The following is a 13,436-nucleotide window of genomic DNA, read 5'->3' as shown; positions in this document are numbered from 1 at the left end:
ACTATCAAGTTGACCTTTATCATAATTTAACGTAGTAAATGCATTCTGTGTGGCTTCAGGTTTTTTCAGTAACTACTCATAACATTTTATTAACTACAAAATTTGCTTGTCAATGCATTAGTGTAGAGATGAACAAAGAATGATTGAATAGTATCAGTAGCACTGGTCTCCCAGCTAAGCTCTGCTGTTGTGTAACTGATTGCAGTAAATGATAGATTTGATATATGAATAGATGATTTACCTATTAATTCATAGTAATGTAAAACATGTACTAATATACACATACCAGTAGTGACTTCTATCTCAGGACTGTAACTACCTTCACCAATACAATTAATAGCAGAGACTGAGAGCAAGTATTGAATATCATTTTTAAGTCCTGATATTAGAGTCTTGTTAGTATCACCAGTTGTCAGGTTACACTGATTGACAGGACAGTTGAAACTAGTTCCATTTACATAGGACACATTAACAATGTAGCCAGTAATAGGAGCAGTAGAGAGGAAAGCTGGTGGACTCCATTCAAGACCAATAGAACTCTCAGTAATATTAGTGACTGTTATATTAGCTGGAGGACTTGGAGGATCTAATGATGAGATATGACACAAAAACCTTATAATTTTCACTTGCCTATAATTTGTATTGTACAATGTTCTTTTTGCCCAGTCATGCAGTCCATTAGTACAACTAATACTCATTCCTTCAAATGAATCATGGCCCACATTGACAGTGAATGTGGATATAGTTGGATTCCGACTCACTAACACAGTAGATATAAAGCCATCAAAGGTATTGCTGCTACCAATTGATGAGGTGAATGTGTATGATACCAAATGGTCTCCATTCTTTGACCAGACAATGATGTTGCTTGATACTTGACATGTAGCTGTTAAAGTGCTAGTATTGCATTGTTGAGGTTGTGGGCATACCAGAGTAACAACACCATCTATAATGATACAATAGGAACAATAATCTTAAAATAAAACCTGATTTACCTGAACTTGATAAAAACTGAAAAATTAGAAAAAATTAGACAAAAAATTAACAGCTTCATAATGGCAAACTGATTCTTTCTGATTACTGCAAAGCAAACCTTTATATTCTATGTTCATACATTCCACAAATGTTGGTTTATTTTAGGTCAGCTTCATTCATTTTCAACTGACATAAGCCTGGTTTCATTTCATACATAATTAAAGAATTAAAATCTAGCCATTCTTGCATTACCAAAGTCAACTCACCCATACAATTGCAAGAGCTCTAAACTAGGCTTAAACTTTAATATTGTTATGATAATTAAACTAAAACAGATGCATTACAAAAAGAATTAAATCATTCAACTTCTTGATAATCAAAATAATAGCAGGGCGGGGAGCAAAGTGACATGTGATCCTCTTATGAATATCGCATCTTTGTTTATCAGTTACAGCAATTGTTTCACCCAATTATGCTACTCAATACTGTTGCATTACTATTAGGAGTGGAACTTATTCTACTTTACTCTGGATTGGGAGGTAAGCCACTAAAACGATTATATCATACATTATATATTTTACACAGATGGTGTTATCACTAACTTTCAATGTACTGATGAGCCAGTATGTGCAGGGGATAGAATAGAATGCAACTGCACAACAGATACTGGTGCTTTAGTATGGTTTGTAAACTACAGTGCTATAGAACCTTTAATGTGGAACCAAATTGACGACGTTATATATCATGTAGGAAAAACTAAAGACGAAGAAGATAATGGTTATTATTTTACATATAATATCAGTCTGAACACTTCAATACTGACCTTTAATCTTAATGAGTCTGAGATTGTACGGATTGAATGTGCTGATGGACAAGATGATAATAATAAAAATGCAACTATTACTGATTTAGGTTAGTGTGTACACAAATAATAAGCCATTGTGCTCTTTAAAGCTTAAAATTAATTTACAATAAAATTCTTATTAATAGGTTATTATGCAAAAGCACCGACAAACTTAACAACAACCTTCAATGGAAGTGGAGTTACTTTAGAATGGGAGGACACTGGGAATAACTGTACTTCTACTGTGTATCAAGTGACTGTTATTAGTTGTTCATGTACATCAACCAGTGTATTGACGTATAATACTAGCAAGACAGCCTTACATATAAACTCAAGCGACTTATTAGACAATGTAACCTATGCATACACTGTTAGAGGATGGAATGAACAGGAAAGTAGCATCAGTGAACCATTCACACTTGGTAAGAATACATGTATAAATAACATGTATTTAATTCTGATTTGTAGCTCCTGTTGAAGTGATGAGTATTACAATAAATATAACTAATACTACTGATCCTTGTAAGAATAATAGTTGCTGTGTTAACGTTACACTGAATATAATACTGGTGAGAGATATGAATATTGCATAAATTTAACTAACAATTCATGTAGGCATCATTGCATCCAAATCAGTACTACAACATATCTTTATATAATTCCAATACTGGGTTATCATCATACAAAATAAATGAAACAGAAAGGACTGGATCAGAATTAAAATATAATGAGGCCTATTGCTTTACAGCTACACCAATGAATATCAGCACAGGAGCGTCAAGTATGTTATGTGTGTAATCATTCATATATTGAGTACTTTATATATACAGATAATGATACAATGACTACTGAATGTGAATGTCAACCACCAGGAAATAATTGTACTATAGCCACGCCTGACTTCAATGTTGCTATTATTGCAAATAGTACCACATGTAATCATTGTAATTATAATTGTTGTGCTAATATCACTATTTCCATACAATTGGTAAGTATAAAATAAATCCAATGTCTATTATAAGTACTGCAGGTATCAAACACATCAGAACAACAGTATGCAAATCAACGTTATATAATATCATATAATGATTCCATTACTGGTAATGAAGAATCAGTAGTAACAAATAAAAGAGAACAGAGCAAGAATATACAGCTGCCTTATAAGGAAACTTATTGCTTTACAATCACACCAGTACACTATTTTGATTCTGGACTGGAGAAAAGTATGTAATATACTGTTTTACAAGTATTTTCATATGAGGGATTTGTAGATCGATGTATCAAGATTTCAAAATGTAACTTAACGGGAAATGAGCCTACAGGAAATGATCCTACTGCATCAAGTTTTGAAGCTCCTTTAATAACTAATGTATTAATTTTAGTTGTAATTTTCATACTTCTTGTGTGCTTCATTATTATCATTTTTTTACTTATCTTTATTGCATGCAAAGTATGTAAAAATTAAGTATTTAAAACTTCATACAGTTGGCAAGATTCTTTTTATTTATTTTCCCCATAGCATTTTTTGTTATTTTGTCTTTTATAATAAATAGTCTTGGTACCTTATATTGTGCTAATTTATCAACACACCAGTTCTTCAGTATCTCTAAAGACTAGTCAAAATAATGAGATTAACACACACACAATCACAATAAGAAGGATTGAGAGCTCACCAATTCATGATTGTCAGTTGTTGGTATAACTATTGCAACTACTTTCTGTCCCAAATCTTCATCTTGTACACCAATGACAGCACATTCACTTACTAATGAGTGCTCCAGTATTACCTTCTCTATCTCAAGAGCACTATATACATGTATAATAATACATAATAATATAATACATAGTATACATTCACTACTGAGACTGGAATTTGTACATAATGATATTCATTGCTTGATAATGATATTCATTGCTTGATAATGATATTCATTGCTTGATAATGATATTCATGTACTATATCAGTAGTGTACATAAATACATGTACTGTACCTAATTTTATAGCCTCCACTCTTTATTATGTCTACTGATGCTCTCCCCAGTATCTTATACACATTATTCCTGCATTCTATTATAAAAGTACATTAATTTTACAAGCTTTCACAAATAATAGCTAACCAGCAATGTCTCCAGTAACAAACCAATGGGCTGGGCCGTCAAGTTGACCTTTATCATGATTTAATATAGTAAATGCATTCTGTGTGGCTTCAGGTTTCTTCCAGTAACTACTCATAACATATTAACTCCAACTTTTGTTGGTTAATGCTTACCCTTTAAAGATGCCTGGACCATACAAATGTATTTCCCCTTCCTCAACTTCACCAAAGGTACCACTATTAAGATTATTATCCTCATCTTTTGAAACCAATCTGACACTATTATAAGGGAGTGGATATCCAACAAGACCCTATCACACACAAAAATAACAACAACAATAATTAAGATCTCACTGGTTCTCTATGACCTTTATATAAATTAGATAATACCATTCCAGTCTCAGTCATACCATATCTCTCAAGCAGTGCATGTCCTGTGCATGTATAAATACAATGAATTAATAGATAGTAAGAGGTCTTTTCCATTACCTGTCACTTCTTTCCATCTCTTGAAAATTGAGTCTGGTAATGCTGAAGAGCCTGACATCATCAACCTAAGGTAGACGTACAACAATAACAATAATAACAGTAATACTAAAACATGTACATGTACATGTTTTAACTACATGTACATGACTACATGTACTTGGATTGCTTACCTAATATTTGATTGGCAATGGTTTTTAATCATTTCTTTCTCTTCATTGCTATATCTAGCTAATTCATAATATTGCAGCAGTCTATTGTACATTGTGGGTACTCCACTAAACACATTAACTTTAGGATAATTACCATCATGCTTGTTTAGAAGAGATGACCATACCTAAAACAATTAGACGAAAATTTTTAGATACTCTCTCTTCTTTTTTCCTTTAATTTTAAGTTTCTAACCTTATCTGGTTCAAACTTGTTATGCATTAATATGCTAGCACCACACGACAAAGGACATAAGAGGATATTCAATATACCATGAAGATGATGGAGAGGTAAAGCATGAAGGACCACATCAGCTTCTGAGTAATCCCATTCTGAAACAAGAGAGTATATATGATACCTATAATAAATACAACAATTATGAATTAATAAGATGGAATTATTAAGTGACTAACCTGATGTTTGAATGTGTTAACAATACACCTTTAGGATGACCAGTGGTACCACTAGTATATAATATCATGGCGCCTAACTCACTCCATACTGGGGCCTCTTCCGTCCATTTTGAATTATCAGCTGCTTTGCTATCATTTAAGACAGAGTTGGGACTGTTTAAGAATTCACTCACGTTCAAATGAGCCACACCCACTGATTGTTTTAATGCATGTCCAATATCTTTATAATTATCTGACGATAATAAAAGTGAAGCCTCACAGTCTCTCAGGACATACTCCAGCTCGGCCAGTGGGTGGGTCTTACACAGTGGAACGGCTATGCACCCCATCTTCCATATTGCATACAGTGAAGTGACATATAAATCATTGTTGTCACATATAAAAGCAATGCGTGGTTGTATCTTGTACACAATAGATGGGTCATTGAGGGGTCCACTAACAGGGGCTGTATCATGTAAACGAGGAGAAGGTAGTGTAGGAGAAAGAGCTTGTAATTTCTTGTGAATATTGCTGCTTAATTCACTGATGCTTGGTTTAAAGTGCAGCTCTTCAGAGAGTCTATTCTTGAATAAATCTGAGGATGCATTTAGTGTACCATACGTAAGAGGAGAGCGGTCACCAGCCCAATAGAGAGCAGCTTTAGTGGGAGATCTGGACTCCAAGAAGAAAGGAAGACGAGGGAGACAAGAGAAGGATGGATGTTGAGCCATGTGGAATAGTTACCACCCACAAACCATACCCAAACAAATCAACCCATTTTTATTTAAAAAAAAAGTTAAGAGATCTATTCATTAGAAAAAAAACATTATTAACAAGACGGAAAGATCTTTCTCAATTCTTGCAATATTTCCTCCATTGTAGGTCTAAGGGATGGATCTCTTTCGATGCAGCTCTTGATTATTATGTGCATCCCAGGAAAACGGTTCTCAAAATATCTGAGCATTGTAGAGAACTCGCGCTGACTCGGTAGCTGAGGTGTCTCGGTGAAAACCTCACAGAGTAACACACCATAACTAAATACGTCTACTTTAGTCGTTTGTTCTTGTCTTTGCTTCTGAGTCTTGTCAAAGGACAAGGCCACACACTCACGAGGAACTTCAGGAGCTGTATACACCTCAGCACCTGGAGCACTTGAAACACTGAGCCTTGCGAGATTAGCAGCACCAAAATCAGAGAGCTTCCCTCTCCAGACATCATCTTGCTTCTGCAACAGGACATTAGCACTGCTCACATCACGATGAAGTATAGGCTCCTCTTGAGAGTGAAGATAATGGAGAGCGCAGGCAACATCGTACATTATCTGTCTCATGTCCAATCTCTTCACAATGCCTTTAGTGTAGCCAATTCTCAGTGACATTGTCATTAATTCTGTCACCATCAGCGGTCTCTCGTTCTCATGATCAAAGGCAACCGCTATGAAGAGTAATAGATTCGGATGACGCACTCTAGCCAGTAGGCTAACTTCTCTTTTAAACACTTCTAAATTGTGATGACTCTTGATCATATCATGAAGTACCTTGACAGCGACTCTCTGCTCTCTAAAGTAACCCTCGTATACTGTAGCATATGCCCCACGACCAATCTCTTTCTTTACATGAATCTCACTGCTGCTCACTTCCCAACGAGATCGCCTGCTCTCCTCTTGCAGTTCATACAGCTGTGTTTTAACTTGTTTCAACTCATTGCTGTAGTCTCTCTCAGTCGACTGTAAGAGAACTCTCAGTGAATTGACCTCGTCTTTAAGTTGTACATTCTCACTCCTAAGTTGAGCATTCTCTTGCGCTAGTTGTTTCTTTTGTCTCTCTAGTTCAGAGACAATGGATTCATGAATAACTCTCATAGGATTACTGTCTGAGATTAGTGTGCCAGGGTTTTCAAATCTTCTTGTTGACTGTATGGAAAAAGAAAAGGAGAACTTGATACGAGCTAGTTCAGTGTTTAATTCACTTACATAGTGATGATAGGATTGAAGAGGAGGTTCATCTTCATTATCACTATGTCTTATGACACATTTTAGAAACTTAGTGTCTGCAGTTTCTTTGTGCATCTTCAACTACAATAAACAGTAATGATGGTATGTGAGGATTGCTTGACATACCCATATATCGACGTCACGCTCAATACAGTCAGTGCTGACAGCATGATAAGTGACTCCAACTTTGTGTCTCTCCCATGGTAAGGTTGTTAAATCAACACCAGTTTGATGCCACAGACGAACTAAAAAGAGAGAGAAAAAAAGAGTACAAAGGAAAGAGGTCATTACTCATGTATATATATAAACTATGCCTGAAAAATACCCAAGGCTATAGCCCATGGTTTTTCCAAAAAATGGCTCCAAAATCACCCCAAATTTTTATTACATTTTCTGATACATATTGATGTACTTATGCTATGTAGAAGGTTTGAGCTGATTCCGACTTCAATTTTTTGAGTTATGGCCATTTAAAAAATTGGCCATTTTCTGAAAAATACCCAAGGCTATAGCCCATGGTTTTTTCCAAAAAATGGCTCCAAAATCACCCCAAATTTTTATTATATTTTCTGATACATATTGATGTACTTATACTATGTAGAAAGTTTGAGCCAATTCCGACTTCAATTTTTTGAGTTATGGTCATTTAAAAAAATTGGCCATTTTCTGAAAAATACCCAAGGCTTATACTTTGGCGGCTGCAGAAGTCCAACTCAGCCTAGGCATTTCTAATTAAAGGGGTGTGGTAAAAGGGTTAAATAGCATTGTTCCTACTTCCGGTCTAATTTTTAACCTAGGCAATGACCCCCAATGCCTAGGCCTGCAGCCGCCTATGGGCTTATAATATAGTATAGCCCATGGTTTTTTCCAAAAAATGGCTCCAAAATCACCCCAAATTTTTATTACATTTTCTGATACATATTGATGTACTTATGCTATATAGAAGGTTTAAGCTGATTCTGACTTCAATTTTTTGAGTTATGGCCATTTAAAAAAATTGGCCATTTTTTGAAAAATACCCAAGGCTATAGTATAGCCCATGGTTTTTTCCAAAAAATGGCTCTAAAATTACCCCAAATTTTTATTATATTTTCTGATACATATTGATGTACTTATGCTATGTATAAAGTTCAAGCCAATTCCGACTTCAATTTTTTGAGTTATGGTCATTTTAAAAAATTGGCCATTTTCTGAAAAATACCCAAGGCTATAGCCCATGGTTTTTTCCAAAATTGGCTCTAAAATCACCCCAAATTTTTATTACATTTTCTGATACATATTGATGTACTTATGTTATTTAGAAAGTTTGAGCCAATTTTGACTTTAATTTTTTAAAGTTTTGACCATTAAAAAAATGCAATTTTCTGAAAAATACCTAAGGCTACAGCCCATGGTTTTTCCCAAAAATTAGCTCCAAAATCATCCCAAATTTTTATCACATTTTCTGATACATATTGCTGTCCTTATGACCTACATGTAGATATGAGACTCTAATTTTTTGCAATTGCATGATTTTGACCCCATTTCAATTGTTAAGGCAACTGTCAACAATCATCCTTTCATTGAATGAATGAAGCAGACATCCTGACATTAGTTGTCACTGTGAATGGTTCCAGTGCAATTGGAACAGTTGAGCTGACATAACAGCTAATATAATGTCCCAATGGAATTCAGTGAATGAACATTCTAATCAGTATTGTACAGTACAAATTTTGGTTTTTTCGTTTAAAAATTATTTTGAATCAACTAGACACTGTGTTTTGACTCATAACCCAACCTTCGTCCTCACATGCACATGGGGCCTTAGTGGTTTTCAACATGTTCACTCGCTATTACCTGACACAACTAGTCGTCTTCCAGGTTCTATTATCCCAGTGGCTGGATCAGCGCCATAATGTTGAACGGCTGTGGATTTCATTTTAAATCCAATCCTCTTAAGGCTGGTGTTGGTGAGAGTGAGGAGACACTCAGTGTGACCATTCTCTGAATCAACTGATGGGAGCGGATGCTTAGCAACTATGAAATAATAGAAGAGACTATAATACAGTCACACGGAGAGCTAACCTTTAAAGACTAGCGTGTCCAATGGGTCGAGAAGGAGAGGAGATTGCGAGGGTGACTGATTTGCCATGGCGTGATAAGTGGAAAACTACCTTTTTTGTTCTTGACCCAAATGCAAAGGCATTAATGTAAAAGCACACTTGAGCACTTCTTTGATTGTCCTGGAGATAGAATAAGACGAAAAGAAAGAAGAAAAGTTAGAAAAGAGACAGTAACTGTATGCTGGGTCCAATTCCTATGAAATCTTAACTAGCCACGCCTTCAAGTTTAAGTTAAATAAGTTTACAAAATTAAAAAATTAGCACCTGTTACAGTGTACATGTGCATGTGTATATTGCCAATTTTCACTTTCAAAGAGTTTATAAATAAAATAATTATTGTTAATGATTACAATAATTAAACTATTATAATCATACTCATACACAAAATAAAGAAACACACTCCATAAAATATAATTCATGTCCTTTTTTCTCCAAAACAGTTTACTTGTGAGTATTGCTAAAACTATTTGAACTAGAACTACCTGACTCCCTTGATAACATCTGACGGAGCATAGGATGCTTCCATAAATCAAAGGCGACCTCTTGAAGCTCATAATCAAGACACGCTATAACCTCAAATAGGAAAACCTCATCAACAGCATCACAGCTACCGAAAAGCATCTGAAGGAAGCGTCTAGTTGGAATGAAAACATCATTTTGAAGATACTGTACAAAAACTGACGGCTCAAGACACATGTAACCCATGCTTACAAAAAGGGTGTGAAAACCGGGCGGAGTGGGAATCCCTAGCTCTATATGAGCAGTGTAAAAGGACTCTAGCAGCTCAAACAGGATCCCTTCTTCTATTGAAGGCTGGCGGTGAATGGATGCACTTAGTGGATGCGAGTCGTTAGTAAACTTTAAACTTTTCCAAATGATGTGTAAGAGTATGTGAGATGAGGCTTGCAGTTCCTTCAAGTATGTCTCACAATGGCCTACCATGATTCCTGTTGATAGCTTTGAACGAAGACCAAACCTTGATGTGATCATCTGTAGGAACCGATCGTGAAAGAGACTCATGCGGATTAGCAAAGCACCTTCCAGGTCTTCATCAGGAAGGAGGAAAGGGAGACACGAGGGGCTTCCCTTACCAGACAGACCGTGTCTTCCAAGTCTTGGTGAATTAATAAAATCCTTTAGCTTCCCCATAAATTTCCCACTCTTCCCAAAGGTACCGGACTTGCTGGAACTACTCACAATGTCAAAACCTCGACCTGATCTTGACACAGTTCCTATTCTCTTCCCTCCACTGGCGGCCGGGGTACTAAGAGCGAGCATCCTTACTTGATTGGCAATGTCTTCAAGACTCAATCTCTTAAACTGCGAGGGCTGACTCACAACAGCATTGTAACACAAATGACCCAGCGTGTCCGTACTAGTCCTCATGTAATCAAACAAAAGATCAGAAGTAGGCGAGACTAACTTCTGATCAGACTGCACCAAGAGCTGTTTCACTAGATTGGGCAATTCAGTGCAACGCAGTATAACTTTCTTTGACCCATCTTTGTTCTTGTACATTTTCCCCTGAAATGCAAGGCCCATGGTCAGAGGAAGGTGCCTCAAGAGAAAGAGAGAGCAGTCCGGGGGAACATTAGCAAAGCTAAGAGCGATGATGAATTCTTGGAATAACCAATAAGCGTCTAGAGTGAGAGGAGACTGGCAGATGTTCTCAATCATGTAGACAGCAACTTCATACTGCCGCAGAGCGACTATAACAAAATGTAATAGACTTAACTTGAGCTCTTCATCTGTAGTCTCTTTGAAGATTTCGAGTAGCCCGGACGACTCTAAACGACACGAGTAAAAAGACTGCTGCATGACATCAAAAAGCGAATAAGACACATCGCTAGTGGCTTTACTAACAGCAGTGGCATTAACGAGGACAGGCTGGTCAGGATCATTTGTCTGTTCCCTGCTCCCTGGCAATAGCGGGGCACGGCTACCGTCCAATATAATATGGTGGCACGGATCGGTTTTGACGCCAATGTTCAATACATGTAACATGACATCGGGGACGTAGGCTACCACCGAGTTCCCTAGCAGCATGAATTGTATGTAGTGACCAGTGTGGGAGGGGCTGGGCAGGAATACCTCTAGGTCAATAACATGGCCGTTGTGAAGGTTGTATATGGAGTACTCTAGCTTCGTAGGAGTTGAAGGTAACGAGTTGTGCTGGGATGGGGAGGAAGGAGGCTCCAGTATGCCATTCTTGTGCTGCAAACACACACACCATACACCTTCATGACTGTGAAGAACCTAAGAAAACATAAGAAGTATGTGTTCTAAATTCTAAGTTAGTACAATAATATGTTAAGTATAAAGTAAGTAATAACTAAGAAGTACATAAGAAGTATTATTTTGTGTATGTACATGCATTATTATTATTATTATGTGCAAGTATTAAGTAAAGTGATAAATTCCACCTCTTACCGCTCACTCCTTCCACTCACCCATTTCTGCTTACCTTCATATTAAGCTCATAAACTGGTAGAGTGAAACCCAACGGAGAAGGATAATAAGTACTAGCTCTAGTGTAATGTGTATGTGGACAGGGAGTAGGTAAAGCAACAGTGATTAGAACCTTCTGTTCTCCATTAAGAAAACTAAGGACATGCAATATAACGGAGCTCTCTGATATATGATGTTTCCCGGATTTTTTTGCCTGTGCCGGAGTGCTACCAAATCTTGCATAGCAAAGCCAGTGCTGCTTTGGTAGCCATTGATACCACGAGACGTTCTTAACGATGACCTCCATGCTAGGCTGGGCGTTCACTATCCATCCTTTGTGGGTGGAGTTGAGCTGAAAGGTATAGAGGCATATCCAGTTGTCCGGTATAATGACAAGCAGGTTGGCCTTTCTTTGATCATTCTTCCTTTGGGTAGGCGACTGAACAAACTGGAGTTTACGAACGTCAGGGCTGGATATGTTGAGAGAAAGGAGACGGTTGCATGGATTTATCTCGGCCACAAAACTCTCGTAGTTAATCCCAGGTGAAGACAAGTCCTCGTATAGAGTAAAGGCAAGGAGAGAATGGGTGGAGTCGATTGTTGCACCTGAAACTCTAATTCTTTTCTCATGAGTATAGAGGGTCCTGTACGAAGGGCTTGACGAATGATATATGCCAAAATGAGTGACAATGGTATCGTTAAGGGGTGCATCCCAAACTAGCAACATGCTACCGTCGTCCTCCTGACCAACAATGGCTGCTGATTGAGATATTATGTCATTGGCCTCGTTATTTTCTCCCACTAGCATGTGTGTCTTTACAAAGTTTTTAAAGTCGAATGTCGTCCTAAAGGAGATGGCCTCGGGTTTTGCATTGGATGAGAAAGCTCTGTCAGGTCTTGAGCCTTCTCTTTTTCCTATTTCCTCGGCTGCCATTGTTTGTAGAAAACAGAAATTACAGATTTGTTTTGGCCTAGCTTGCTTGATCAACAGAATCGAGTAACAGACAATTATAACGGAAAAATCCGGAGAAAGTTATATAAGAACCACGCCTAGAGCCCAGCCTACTATACTGTTCAGCGCTGCGCTGCATGCTCCAGGGCTAGGGAAGTGCTTTATTTGCAATCGTCGTATTTCTTTGCCTAGAGAAATGATATTCGTTTAATAGAAGTAACATGTTTTAAAAGCCAAATAAAAAAAGAGTACTGGCTGGCTGTTGGCGCGACTTGTATGTATTGTGGCAACTGTTGCCTGGCAACAGTAACTTAGCAACAGCAAGTATAGATCTATTAATTTTTGTTCATTTTTCTTTTAAAATTACCCCGCAATTTTCCCCGCAAAATTAGCTTTCCCGGTAAATTTCCCAAAAATTAACTTTCCTGGCAAATTTCCCAGGAAAAAATTTAAAAAATTAATTTTCTCGGGAAAAATTAATTTTCCCAGCAAATTTTCCGGGGAAATTTTTTTAAAATTAATTTTCCCAGAAAAATTTAATTTTCCCGGCAAATTTTCCGGGGAAAATTTTTTTAAAATTAATTTTCCCAGAAAAATTTAATTTTCCCGGCAAATTTCCTGGGAAAAAATTTTAAAATTAATTTTCCCGACAAATTTCTCTGAAAAAAGTTTTAAAAATTAATTTTCCCGGGAAAATTAATTTCTTTCCGGGAAAATTAATTTCTTTCTGGGAAAAATTAACTTTCCCGGCAAATTTCCCGAAAAAATTTTTTAAAAATTAATTTTCTCGGGAAAAAATTTTAATTTTCCCAGGAAAATTTAATTTTCCCAGCAAATTTCCCGGAAAAAAATTTTTTTAATTAATTTTTCCAGGAAAAATTAATTTTCCCAGGAAAAATTAATTTTCCCAGGAAAAATTAATTTTCCCAGGAAAAATT

The 13,436-nt window shown here is 36.6% G+C and overlaps 4 protein-coding genes and 1 long non-coding RNA gene across 7 annotated transcripts; 1 reads left to right on the top strand and 4 right to left on the bottom strand.

Moving 5' to 3' along the window:
- Window positions 1-20: 20 nt before the first annotated feature.
- LOC109585787 (twitchin-like) lies at window positions 21-712 on the bottom strand. Its single transcript, XM_020001916.1, has 3 exons — window positions 631-712; window positions 287-586; window positions 21-241 (listed from the first exon to the last, which is right to left on the bottom strand). Exons 1-3 carry the CDS (start codon window positions 677-679, stop codon window positions 90-92), a joined length of 501 nt encoding a protein of 166 aa, XP_019857475.1. The 5' UTR covers window positions 680-712; the 3' UTR covers window positions 21-89.
- An 842-nt stretch (window positions 713-1,554) lies between these two features.
- LOC100638565 (acyl-CoA synthetase family member 3, mitochondrial-like) lies at window positions 1,555-5,761 on the bottom strand. Of its 3 annotated transcripts, XM_020001914.1 has the most exons (12): window positions 5,025-5,761; window positions 4,807-4,969; window positions 4,575-4,738; window positions 4,405-4,469; window positions 4,270-4,349; window positions 4,090-4,226; window positions 3,938-4,044; window positions 3,812-3,887; window positions 3,493-3,625; window positions 3,382-3,432; window positions 1,799-1,839; window positions 1,555-1,731 (listed from the first exon to the last, which is right to left on the bottom strand). In XM_020001914.1, the coding sequence occupies exons 1-11, from the start codon at window positions 5,732-5,734 to the stop codon at window positions 1,807-1,809; spliced, it is 1,719 nt and encodes a 572-aa protein (XP_019857473.1). In that variant the 5' UTR covers window positions 5,735-5,761; the 3' UTR covers window positions 1,555-1,731; window positions 1,799-1,806. The 3 variants fall into 3 exon arrangements, with proteins under 3 accessions (XP_019857473.1, XP_019857472.1, XP_019857471.1); XM_020001913.1 differs by having other exon boundaries at window positions 1,555-1,839; XM_020001912.1 differs by lacking the exons at window positions 1,555-1,731; window positions 1,799-1,839 and having other exon boundaries at window positions 3,270-3,432.
- LOC109585788 (uncharacterized) lies at window positions 2,428-3,178 on the top strand. Its single transcript, XR_002186657.1, has 4 exons — window positions 2,428-2,600; window positions 2,650-2,807; window positions 2,850-3,042; window positions 3,091-3,178. It is a non-coding gene; the product is annotated as an uncharacterized LOC109585788 (long non-coding RNA).
- A 19-nt stretch (window positions 5,762-5,780) lies between the features above and the next one.
- On the bottom strand, window positions 5,781-9,303 carry LOC109585786 (probable serine/threonine-protein kinase DDB_G0271682). The gene is made up of 5 exons (XM_020001915.1): window positions 9,061-9,303; window positions 8,833-9,012; window positions 7,123-7,241; window positions 6,976-7,077; window positions 5,781-6,915 (listed from the first exon to the last, which is right to left on the bottom strand). Exons 1-5 carry the CDS (start codon window positions 9,125-9,127, stop codon window positions 5,833-5,835), a joined length of 1,551 nt encoding a protein of 516 aa, XP_019857474.1. The 5' UTR covers window positions 9,128-9,303; the 3' UTR covers window positions 5,781-5,832.
- Window positions 9,304-9,385: 82 nt separating this feature from the next.
- LOC105314300 (gamma-secretase-activating protein-like) lies at window positions 9,386-12,554 on the bottom strand. The gene is made up of 2 exons (XM_011408391.2): window positions 11,563-12,554; window positions 9,386-11,354 (listed from the first exon to the last, which is right to left on the bottom strand). The coding sequence occupies exons 1-2, from the start codon at window positions 12,478-12,480 to the stop codon at window positions 9,540-9,542; spliced, it is 2,733 nt and encodes a 910-aa protein (XP_011406693.1). The 5' UTR covers window positions 12,481-12,554; the 3' UTR covers window positions 9,386-9,539.
- Window positions 12,555-13,436: the final 882 nt, after the last annotated feature.

Source organism: Amphimedon queenslandica, unplaced genomic scaffold, assembly GCF_000090795.2.
Source record: "Amphimedon queenslandica unplaced genomic scaffold, v1.1 AMPQUscaffold_13010, whole genome shotgun sequence".
NCBI lineage: Eukaryota > Metazoa > Porifera > Demospongiae > Haplosclerida > Niphatidae > Amphimedon > Amphimedon queenslandica.
This window is presented reverse-complemented; position numbering and strand designations above follow the sequence as displayed.

Bases quoted from the DNA above. Each gene is read 5' to 3' on its own strand.
- LOC100638565 (XM_020001912.1), bottom strand. From the start codon at position 5,734: ATGGCTCAACATCCATCCTTCTCTTGTCTCCCTCGTCTTCCTTTCTTC. The intron at 3,626-3,811 runs GTACAGTACATG...ACATGTATATAG, and splicing joins AGTGGAGGCTATAAAATTAG to TGCTCTTGAGATAGAGAAGG. The intron at 3,433-3,492 runs GTGAGCTCTCAA...TATTTTGACTAG, and splicing joins CAACTGACAATCATGAATTG to TCTTTAGAGATACTGAAGAA.
- LOC109585787 (XM_020001916.1), bottom strand. From the start codon at position 679: ATGGACTGCATGACTGGGCAAAAAGAACATTGTACAATACAAATTATA. The intron at 587-630 runs GCAAGTGAAAAT...TCTCATCATTAG, and splicing joins TTGTACAATACAAATTATAG to ATCCTCCAAGTCCTCCAGCT. The intron at 242-286 runs GTATGTGTATAT...ATGAATTAATAG, and splicing joins TGAGATAGAAGTCACTACTG to GTAAATCATCTATTCATATA.
- LOC109585786 (XM_020001915.1), bottom strand. From the start codon at position 9,127: ATGGCAAATCAGTCACCCTCGCAATCTCCTCTCCTTCTCGACCCATTG. The intron at 7,242-8,832 runs GTAATAGCGAGT...CTCTCTTTTTAG, and splicing joins AAGACGACTAGTTGTGTCAG to TTCGTCTGTGGCATCAAACT. The intron at 6,916-6,975 runs GTAAGTGAATTA...TTTTCCATACAG, and splicing joins TTCAATCCTATCATCACTAT to TCAACAAGAAGATTTGAAAA.
- LOC105314300 (XM_011408391.2), bottom strand. From the start codon at position 12,480: ATGGCAGCCGAGGAAATAGGAAAAAGAGAAGGCTCAAGACCTGACAGA. The intron at 11,355-11,562 runs GTAAGCAGAAAT...ATGTTTTCTTAG, and splicing joins TTTATGAGCTTAATATGAAG to GTTCTTCACAGTCATGAAGG.